At 33.8% G+C, this 12192-nt stretch overlaps 1 protein-coding gene across 1 annotated transcript; it reads right to left on the bottom strand.

Moving 5' to 3' along the window:
- Positions 1-7782: 7782 nt before the first annotated feature.
- LOC131941467 (uncharacterized) lies at positions 7783-11669 on the bottom strand. The gene is made up of 7 exons (XM_059300746.1): positions 11602-11669; positions 10429-10737; positions 10137-10246; positions 9147-9327; positions 8623-8730; positions 8442-8478; positions 7783-8090 (listed from the first exon to the last, which is right to left on the bottom strand). Exons 1-7 carry the CDS (start codon positions 11639-11641, stop codon positions 8087-8089), a joined length of 789 nt encoding a protein of 262 aa, XP_059156729.1. The 5' UTR covers positions 11642-11669; the 3' UTR covers positions 7783-8086.
- Between the last annotated feature and the right edge of the window lie 523 nt (positions 11670-12192).

Genomic DNA, 12192 nt, shown 5'->3' on the forward strand with positions numbered 1-12192 from the left:
GCACTGACAATACCGTTTCTGTAGAGACTAAGTCTCCCGGCAAAGCGGTCTCATTTAATATGACATCTGCCAGTGGGACCCCTTCATCAATATTCTTTAGAGTTAGCTTATCCAACACTCTTATGTAATACAACGTATGCATCTCTTGTTCGACAGGCCTTATTTTTATATTAGTTTATGTATTATAAAATATAGTATGTTTAAATTAAGGGTCATCTATCTATGACATCCATAATTGAGTCGGTTATAGGCTGTTCCAACTCATTGTGTGGGGAGAAGAGTCCACGCTGTACCTTCCTAACTGCAATATGCTTGTACTGGGGCGTAGCGAGGGGGGGGGGGCGGGGGTGCGGACCGCACCGGATGACACCATTTAGGGGGGTGACACCAAGGCAAAAAATAGCAAAATATATAGAGAAAAAGTTGAGGGGGTGGGGGTGCAAATCGAAAGTTTGGGGGGGGGGTGCATATCGAAAACTTGAAAGTTTGTCCCCGGGGGTGACACCCGACCTCGCTACGCCACTGTGCTTGTAGGTTATCAAAACAAAATGCTGTTATCATGTAAACATCATGTATATCATACATTTACACTTCTGTGCTTGCTTTTAAGCAACAGATCTTTTCTGTTGTAAATTAAACATTATCAAAACTTTAGAATTGGTTGAATTTAGCTGTTAAGGGCTCGAATGTTTGTGAATTAATGTTGGTTCATGAAAAAATAATTTCATTCGGGCATTAAAAAGAGGTTATGGTGGTATTGGAGGTAGGACACAATGGTTACTTTTATGCCAATAGTGGTCATATCATTCATTTTTCTGGAGCCAATATGTCGGGAGTCATTTTGTCAAAAGCCAATATGTCGGGAGTGTAACGTTTACCTATCTACAGCCAGATAGATGGTGAACGTCCCCGGATTCTTTTTTCGGGGTTATATGCAAATGACTTACAGCCTAAATGAATGAACACTAACTCAACAACACACTAGGGCTCGATTTTGATGTCTAGGGAAAACTAGTGATACTATTGAAGTTAACACTCATCCAATCTGCATACAACCTTTAATAAGCGAACACAGTTGTGGCAGAACACTAGGTTAAACGAGATAAAATATTTAATTTAGAAAATAACAAAACCCAACTTACAAAGCGTAAGAAAAAACACTATCACAGATTTTAACACTGTATAAAAATAGCCACAGGTCACACAACACTGCTATAGCTTCAAGAATTACTTGGCGACAAGTAATATTATACTAGAAGACTAAAACAACTTAAGAAAGCATAGCACACTCAGGACTTAAGTTCTCTCACGTTCAAATGGTCAGAATCTATTGCCGGACAAAATGGACGGCTTGATCAAGGTAGACTGCCTCGTGTCAAGTCTCTATGGAGACTCACAGATCACTCAAGGCAACTTGAGCTACTGTTCTCGTGCTGGTTGTGTTTCCTGTTGTGTGACACTTATGTGGTTCTAACCACTAGGCCACTAGTGGTGTTCCTAACCACTGTGCCACACTACTCGGCAGCAAGCCGAGTTTCTAAGCCACTAGACCACTAGACACCATAGACTATACTCAGTTTCTCACCGAGTATTCGAACCTCGGCCGCCGCCGTGGCGCGCCGAGATCCTAGCCACTGAGCCGAATCAATCAATCAGATCTTGATGGAAAATTTCTTAGTCTTAGACACCCTTAATAAGACAGTGGAAAAACCCCGGTAGTTGCACCATCAATCCATATAAGGTATTATACAATGTCAAAATAAAACATTACTGGACCTAAGTAGGTCACAGGAGCCTAATTGCCGGGAGCCAATATGTCGGGAGCCCATTTGTCGGTAGCCAAAATGTCGTGAGCCCATTTGCCGGGAGCCCATTTGTCTTGAGCCCTTATGTCGGGAGCCAATATGTCGGGAGCCGCTTTGTCGGGAGCCAATATGTCCTGAGCCTATTTGTCAGGGGTTAATATGTCGGGAGTCCATTTGTCGGGAGCCTAAATATCGGGAGCCCATTTGTCGGGAGCCTATATGTCGCAAGTCAATATGACGGGAGCCCATTTGACGGGAGCCAATAAGTCGGGGCCCTTTTGACGGGGCTATTTTGACGGGGTCGGTTTGTCGGGAGTCGATTTGACGGGGTCGTATTAACGGGGCCGTTTTGACGGGGCCGATTTGTCCCGGGCCGTTTTGACAGCGCACCGTTTAATTTCATTGTCTACGTATTTCATTATTTTTACTAACTTATATTATTTTAAACATTTTTGTGCAAAGTAACACATTTTCATCACTCAATCCTTATGCACAATTTATGTAAATGATATATTTAATTTAAAACAAATCGTTAAATAAACTGTAACTTACCAACTGCTAACCTGATCAACAGTATAGAAAATATTTTCTTCTTTAACATTTTAGATCAGTCCTTTTTAGTCCGTTTTAAAACATTTCTATACCGCATGAAGAAAGTCAGCACTTTAATCATATCTGGTGTAGTTGTGATTCGATTCAGAATTATAGAATTTTAAGTTTTGTAAGACTAATACACCAAACATCTAAAACATACACACTAATGCATTGAGAAATATGCCTACTTATAAACTAAACACAAAACTACATTCCTACAAAGATATATCGATTCTACTTCCCAACTTCATACTTAGCGCCCGATGTCTGTCCCACTTAACGCTATAATAAGCTGGTATCTCCCAGTTAAAGTTTCGGTTTCTATTAACGCGTGTCTTTTTCTACCAATTAAGTTTAGATCGTAGCGATTACTAATAAGTTTGGTATTTATGTTTTCATCTGTGTTTAAAATTAGAATATTGCTAATGTATTCATACATAAATAACAAACATGGCTTTTTTAAAACATTTACAAAACCCGGATATGCATAACTTGTACTAGGCCTACATGTAAAGTTTGTCTCAAGGGGAAAATGTATTTAGACTATTGTGATTATGTGACCTCGATAGAAACATTTTTTGTCCCATGGAACTGAAACCGAATTTTATTGTAAACACGTCAAATGGTGCATGAATTTTGTTTTGTGTGTGTGTGTGTGTGTGTGTGTGTGTGCGTCGGCCCTTATAGGCTTTTAATTTAAATGTACGCATACGCGTACATGAGTATGTATAAGCTATAACCACTGCTGACTTAATAGTAATGATGTTTATCTATAGTCTGTTGGATCTATATAGTAGAATGTAACAATGTTTTCTCTATAGTTAGGACGTTTTCCTCATGGTGTCAGCCCCCACCCACTTGTAAAAATTGTCGATTTGTACTTAACAGACCATTTTACTTTAATCATTTATTGTACTCGCAAAAAGCATTTTTCTTCTGCACATTTTGCAATTTTTAGCCTTGGTGTCACCCCTCTAAATGGTGTCACCCGGTGCTGTCCGCACCCCCCCCCCCACCCCCGCTACGCCTTTGCTCCACTTGCCCCAAATTACTATTGCATCATTTCCGACAATTATAATTTTATTTTAACGCCCTTCCTTATTTTTCTGCTCTTAATTATGAAATATGAAAGAACCACTTATCGGAGTGAAAAGTAATTAAAGACAATTTAGTCAACTCAAAGTTGATGTTTTTTTTCTTCCCTGTTTACTACTTGCTCACTTGACAGTGGATGTCGTGGTCGGAAGTGAGTCTTGTAAAATTCAAAATAACAGTTAACATTACCAAATCCCCAAGGTAAAAACTGGACGGTATGAGTCCAGAAATTTGCATCCCAAACGTATTGCTCAGCGTATGCACTTTCATCTAGGGCGACAATAATCGTGTGGTTTCTTTGTTACCAGACTCCATGCAATACATGGTCAGGCAAAACCAATAGAATTACAGTGGAACTAACTGGTCGGTCACGTAAGAGGGTCAGCTGACCACTTAATTGTCAGTTGGGAGTTGGGAGATAGATAGCGTAAGCAGTAGCTTATTGGAGTTTGTAGGGAGAAGTCAAGAGTTAGTAGTAGGATAAGAATAGTTGAGTTAAAAAATTGCAGCCAGAGTAGAGAGAGTATTGCTAGGAGATAGTAGAAGTAGTGTGTAGTAGATTAGGAGGAAAAGATTGACCGTGTACACGTAAATAAACTATAATACATTTCGAATTCGACTTGTGTTGGTTTTCGCACACAGTAGGATAAGTTAAGTTACAAAACACGGTTAGAGAGCTCCACGTTTTGCTTACATCAGCTACATGTTGCCGACACATCGCTTTGTTGTTCTTGCTTCAAGTTATTTTAAACGAGCCGACCCGCTGCGTATCATACGCCGCTATTTAGTTGTTTTTTTTTCCTACTTTTCAGTAATTTATAATTTGTGAATTCGACAGTACCAATGCTGCCACTGAAAATATTTGCTTAAAAACACAACCCCCCCTCCCCCCCCCCCCACGTGAAAGCAGCCTCCTCTTAGTTACCTCCTCTAAGTTTCAAACTAAATTATCTGCTCCTAATAGCCGTCACTAAACCCGTCTCTATGATTGTAAAATGTAAACAGCGTGACCACAGCTCACCAGACAATGTGGGGGTGGGGTGGGGGTGGTAGTGATAGTGATAGAGAGAAAGAGAGGGGACTGCAAGGAGGCGCTTGCAGCTTGTTTTCTAACGGCTCCCAGAAGAGAATTATATATATAGATGATTGTAGAGATTTACCGAAGAAAGCCATCACAGCATATTACACACACACACCCATATATATATATATATATATATATATATATATATATATATATATATATATATATATATATATATATATGTATATGTATATATATATATAGGGTAAGGTGGGGTAATTCCACACACGGGGTAATTCCACACACTATATACTGGATACTCTCTATTTTTAATGGGAGTAAAGTTTAATTAGAAGTTACTATTCCCTGTTTCTAAGAGGTCATTTCTTGTACTTTCTGATACTGTTAGAGAAGCGTTCATCTACAATAAGAGCAAGAATTTTAATTTTATCTGCATCTATCTTCAAACATCCTTAGGTAAGTACAACCCCTGCACTTTTTAAAAAAATATTTTTTTTTGTCTTATTTTTAATTGTTGTCAATTATTTATTGATTTTATGAAAGCTTAATCATTTTTGTTAATAGTAACAGTTAATGATGCTAGATTCAGCCTTTAATTTAGAACAGGAAAGCATATTTTTTTCAATAGTAGGTGTGGGGCAATTCCACACACATGGTGTGGGGCAATTCCATACACTAATGTTTAGAATGTCCCATGTTGCTTTTTATACTTTTTAGAGGGTTTAGCTATTATTTTAAACCATTTTAACTGGTTGTGGCTAATTCTGTAATTCATAACTCATGATTTAATCTTAAAAAATACTTAAATAGTACTAGATCTAGTACTATTTATTTTTAAAAAGACTATGCTATTAAAGTTAAGTAAAATTGCCACAGACTTCTTTTATTTCTTAATCTGTTATTATTTTTACTGTACCTATATTATTTATTATAATGTATGCAATATTTAGAGCTAAACATCCCCATACACACATTATTAATTAGACTTTCTAACATTTAATTTTGTATTTATTTCAGAATGGTCCACAATTATAAAGGAATAACTTCGGCATATGACAGATGAGAGCAGAATTCAGGAGGAAGAAATTGAGGCTTTCTCTTCATCCTGTGATAAAGAGTGGTTGCCCCCATGCAAAATTGTTTCCAAGGGGAAAAATGTTTTTTACACATTTTTAAATACATGAATTTTAAAATTTTCATAATGTGTGTGGAATTGCCCCACTTGCCATGTTTTTGGAATAAAAGTGAAATATTTAAAAATTGTATTTTATTTTGTGAATTATCTCTATATTTGTTTGTCATCATAAAAGTAATGCATGTCTAGTTATACCCTCAATATTATATTGTTGTAGTGTTAATTTTCGATTTTTTACAAATTTTTTAGAAAAGTAGTGTATGGAATTACCCCGGGTTACCCTATATATATATATATATATATATATATATATATATATATATATATATATATATATATATATATATATATATATATATATATATAAAACACAGTCAACATAGCCTATAATGACATAAATGCTGACTTGACCTACTTCGTGACGCGGAAGTAAATACTTTCTATCACTTCAGATGTTAATACAAATCTATCGTAGGACAGTGCATGCTTTTTAACCAGGTCGAATGGGGTGTTGTTTCTTTGAATATGCATAGTTTACTTCGTGGGGGTTTTTCTCGTCTATGACTCATATCTTTTCTTTTATTGTATTGTCGAGCTTTAAATTTTTTTTTTCCTAGGCAAAGAAAAAAATGTTATGCATTCGTTTAAACATTTTAAAAAAGTAAGTAATGTTTCCCTTTCAAACATGACGGTCTATGGGGCAAGTGAAGTAGAGTTCACTTGTTTCTGTGACCTCAGCATATGAAGATATGTGGTCAGCATTATGCCCAGCCGCCTTTATTTTCCCTAACGTGAGTTAGGTACCCATCAGAGTAAGGTGGTCTCAAGGACGGTTTACTGACTTGAACCCGAATTCGAACTCGAGACTTACGGGTTACCAGTCCAGCACTCTACCGCTAGACCACTCCGTCCCATTTAATGATTTTAAGTATTTCATTCATTATTTATAAATGTTATATTTAAACATCGCTTTTCCATTATTACTGTCCTCAATGTTAATCCATTACTTTTTCTCTTTATATATGTCGCTTTACAACTCATCATTTGCTGTAACTTACACTTCATAGAGCTCAAAACTCGCCTTTAATTGGTTTCTGAACGATGCACACTGGTTTACTCTGATTTAATCATTATTATTATTTTTTTCCATTTTCTATTTGTCGCAGGTAAATATTTTAGTTTGTAAAATCATAATATCAAACCCCCTGGCTGATAATGCTCGTTAGCTTGTCAAAGCTACCCATCTAAAAGAAAAAGAAACTTTAGTAGGCCTAAATCAAACAGGAGTGGAGTCCATTAGGCGATAGAATCATCAACTTCAGTTTCCTTTCAGCAATTTGAGTTAGTAGCAAACGTAAAGCTCAGCGTTCCCTTGGACTAAAACCGCAAAGTTCGAGAGTGGGATCACAACGCATGGCCAAAACGTGATCTCTCCACCTATTGCCGTGGTACTGGCACTGGACGATTTCACTACACTTGGTTCATCAATTGGCTCCCGAGGCAAAGTGTAGCTATATTCTATTAAACAAATAATGCAATATCATTTCTTTTAAAGAGGGTAATTAAACATTTTGTTTAACATATTTCAGGTATTTTTGTAATCTGTGTACATTATTTTTTGTTTTATATTTCATTTTAGCTTGTTGTTTTCGACTGAAGGTTTAGACAAAATAAACCACAAATTAATTAAACATTAAAAAAAAATAAAAACAATAATTTAAAATGTTTATAAAGTCACAATAATACAGTTGAGAAAAAATTAAGTGTATGTAGCGGATGAGTTATAAAATTTCTCTAAATAAAAATGTATTTGATGCAAGTTGAATGCTCGAGACTGCAATTATAAAGCTGTATATTTTAGAAATATCATGTTTAACATTTTAAAAGTAAAAATCATTAGTAGAGATTATCAACTAGATCTAAAAATATTATGTTTTTAATTGAAGTTTTAGGAACACAATCTAGTTTCAAGGCGTTCAAAAAAGCAAAACAATTTAAACTTTATTGAAAATAATAAATTATATTTATTCTTCAATAAAATAATTGTAATAAACGTATAATAATTAGTATATTATGTAAAGGCGCATATTTCCTCCACATTTTAAAAATATAGCTACCAGAACATACCTAGTAAAATAGTATGATCAGATAACCTGAAAAAGATTAGGTCGTTTTTAAAATTTACGCACAAATCATAAGCTGTAATTCCAACTCAAGTCAAGTTTAAGGATACAGATATTAAATAACTCATTTTCATGTCGAATTCACTATTGGGTATTAGACATATATACAATGTTTTGACTTAAATATATTTAAAATGTTTGCTCGTGGCTCTCACTCCTTTTCCATTGTGACTTTGATAATCAGGATTAGTTTCAAAACGTAAAGATCTCTGATGGAAAAAAAAATCTCTTATCTGAAAATAGAGAGATTGCATTACTGTGTAATCGGTGTCAAATAAAAAAGTATGTCAACTTCTAAGATGATATTGAACTTCACAATTTCAACAGTGTTATTTTTTCTCAATTAAAAAAAAAAACACGTAATTTTCACAATTTGTTAACTCTTTTGTTTACTTGCTTCTATGATTTAATCACTGCCACAATTTCAGTAAACTATTTTGTAATCGCTAATATTTTAGAACTATTTTTTTAAATTATAGGAATCAATTCTTTTAAAAAAAATAAAGCACTGATTAACAATAATAACATAATCAGCAAACATTTGATTCCCCAAAAACAAAAAGCAAAGAGTACGTATAAATTACCTAACTTTGTAACTTCCTGACTTGCATCTCAACCGTACTGAAATACATACATACATGCATATATACTGGGCGTATTGCATACATGAATACATTTCTTAACCGTTCATAAATTTTATATATATATATATATATATATATATATATATATATATATATATATATATATATATATATAGCCTACCATATTGGAAAACAATCACTGCCAAGACAGTCCCTGTTACTGCTAGGATCACAGAAACAATTATTGTAGTATGGTAATAAAATTCCTCTTGCTTTTTGTTTTTTGTTTCTGGAAAGCAATTTTTATAATACTTTTTTTACAACTTTGTTTTACGTTAATAATTTAGTGATTCCAAATGCTATGTAATACTCTCAACGAGTTTTATTGGAAATAGGAATCTTAATTTTAATACATTATTCAGCTTTTTAAAAAAAAAATGCTTTGGTAATATATTATGTTACGACAATGTTCAATCATTAGATCTACTTATTAAATTAAATTAGACATACTCTTGATGTCAATTCCGTTAAGCAAATGCAATCTCAGAAACAACTGTGCAATGCTAAAACATTAGTCTTATCAGAGAATAGTAATTTCAAATATATGCTCAGACGTAAACATTGATTTTTAGAAAATCCAAAAGCCGCAAACATAAAAAGGTTTTTTTTTTTCTTTTTAAAATGAAATAATCCAAAAACTCTTACCAACAGGAAGGATAAGTTTAGTATGAATGCCGTAGTTTTTATCAGTGGCATTATTGAATAAATTAGGATAAACTTCCATGTCAAAGGTCGTATCGTTTTTAGCTAGATAAAAACTACATTGGAATTTGTAATATGTGATAGAGTTGATGATTATTGCTCTGTTGTTGAAGGCTGGCTGCACCTAAAGCACGAAATGATAAATGTTAGATTGTAGTAGGGGTCGGCGTGGTCGAGTCGGTAAAGCTAAACCGAAAAGTCTCGAGTTCGAACCCTCGGGCAGATGAGGCTCGTTAGCTGGAGACAGCCACTCTTCTAGGAGAGACAACTCCAAAATTAAACAACTGCTGCTTTGTAATTTGTTCTTGGTTGGACAAAGGCTATGGAAGCAAATCCAAAAAGAAAAGCAGGCTGAAATCGGAGTCAATGGCACCAATGGCGCTTAACCAGTTGACACGTAACGCTTAATTGTGTTGGAGGCGTGGTCGAGTCGGCAAAAAGCTCATGGTTGATACATTCGAACAGTCTCGAGTTCAAACCCACTGGCAGATAAATCTCGATCAACACTAATAATTAAGAACGAATATTGAGAAAGAATATATATATATATATATATATATATATATATATATATATATATATATATATATATATATATATATATATATATATATATATATATATATATATATATATATATATATATATATATATATATAAATATAACTTATATAAAACAGCCAAAAAAAATTTTAGAAATTTTTGAAAGTAATGTTAACTAGACGTCACTTTTGGGCTTGCGACTAAATTGGAATTCAAATTAAACCAAACGTCAACAAAACCCTACATATACCGACGTCTCAGAAACAGACAAACATACCACCAAGTCTTGTAACATAATTGTAAGTAATGGTAAATATATTTTTTTATTTATTTACTATATTTTAGCATAAAATATGTGCTGAAGAGTAAAAAAAAAGAAATTATACACACGTTTGGATTTTTCAATGAACACATCCCTTCAGGAAACATCACAGCGCCAAATGTAACAAGAGTTTTTGATTGAGCTGCTTCAAATCGATACTCAGTCTCAGTAATTGCAGCTGCAATTGTTTCAGGATATCCAGTTACAATATGCAATGAATAAATCAATTCATTTAAATAAAACATAAATTAAAATATAACAACGTCAAAGATTTAAAAAGAAAAATTATTACATATATTTATCTATTATGCAATTTATCAGCAAATCACACTTTTTAAACTACGATTTGATCTTACTTACCGTATATTTTAACGTCACAAGAATAAAGTATTTGGTTGTGTATAAAAACTCTCCAAATACCCTGCGAGTTTCTCGGCGGATGCCTTGTAACATCAGGTACTTCCAAAATTGTTGTCATACCTTTATCATTGCTATAAATATCAGCGGTAACCCATGTAATTAGAGGGTCAAAAATGCAGTCATGAACTGAGCACGTACAGTAAGATTCATTGTCTTTTTGCCAGATAAATTGTTCATTGTCCCATATGTGAAACAAATACGACAACGTCAACGTGTCTCCCTCTTTGACTATAACACAAGCAAGAGATGCTAAAGATAAGACAAAAAAAAAAGTTGTATCATTGCTTGTAAAACCGCAATGTATGGGAAAAATTGGGGCGACTGTTTAGTTTACTATATAGTAGCCTATTTGTCGAGTTTGTTCCCTTTACGTGGACATGTTTTGGTAGTAGACAGTGAAGACGTTTGTAGTGGTGATGTCTAAGTGAGTTTTAACAGATGTTTTGTTTATATTAAAACATCTGTTATCATCTTTATCAGCCTTTAAACTAACATCTTACAACAATACTTGATAGAAAATACAAAATTACATGCCGGGCCGTTTAGTTTGGTATTAGACTGTATACAAAAACTAGGTGTGATTTTGCTAATACAAAGTTTAGATAAAGATCTACGAGACGTAACAAGTTTACAAAGCTTGACAATACTAAACACGTTTTCGTCTAAGAAATATTAAGTAAAAATATAAGCAGGTAATTGTTTTCTAGAAATGAACATGCCAAGGAAGTATTGTATATGTCGAATGTTGCAGTTTACCACTAGTAGTTTTCTTTGTAAAACAACTACGTGAAAAACTACAGATGAGAAAATAATGTGTAGCAAAAAAAGTACGATTATTAAAGTTAACCATTTATGTTTTGTAAAAACAATACAATATATATATATATCGTTAAAGATCACGCCCCATTAGTAAAGCACAAATAATCTAAGTTGCAAGTTGAAACCGTTTTTATAAAAGTATTAGAAAATATTATTTTTAAATTATACTCACTCAAATAATAACATCATTTGAAATTCAATGATATGTAAGAATGTTCTAAAATGTGTTCACATTAATTAACTATTGTTAGAGATTTTACATCAATACAAACAAGAATAAACGTTTTATTTTACCTTTTAGGAGCATCATTTTAACTAGAAAAGTAGATTTCATAATTCTTACATGAATACTAAATAAACGATATATGTAAACTGGAATATATATATATATATATATATATATATATATATATATATATATATATATATATATATATGTCTATATATAATGACTTCGAGTTTTCTAATAGTTTATATGCGATAAATAGCCGGAATAGGCCTACACATAGCACACTAAAGTTCTATAGTATGTAACCGGCAAGACCGGCAACCGTACCATTTACCTATGTGGGGGGGGGGGGGAGGGGTTGGCACGTATAAATATCGACCCCACAAATTTTATTGTCACCTGGCTTATATAGATAAATGATTATAAATTTAGTCTGTAGGGACATACGGTATGTTAGCTTCCTGATTCCTTGCTTTGTAGGGGGTGCCCGTTTTGTAAAATGCTATTTTAAACTTATAGGCAACATTTCTGCGAAGCCCACTTTTATTGTTTTTAAAGAATTCAATAGTTACCACTCTTTGTTATTTGAAACATCGGAGACGGGGGCTGGTGTTAGGTTTACGAAGAATCACCCTGAGTAGGGGTATAATAAGTTA

This window comes from Physella acuta, unplaced genomic scaffold (assembly GCF_028476545.2).
Source record: "Physella acuta isolate Inbredline_101_S28 unplaced genomic scaffold, ASM2847654v3 ptg000363l, whole genome shotgun sequence".
Classification (NCBI taxonomy): Eukaryota; Metazoa; Mollusca; class Gastropoda; family Physidae; genus Physella; species Physella acuta.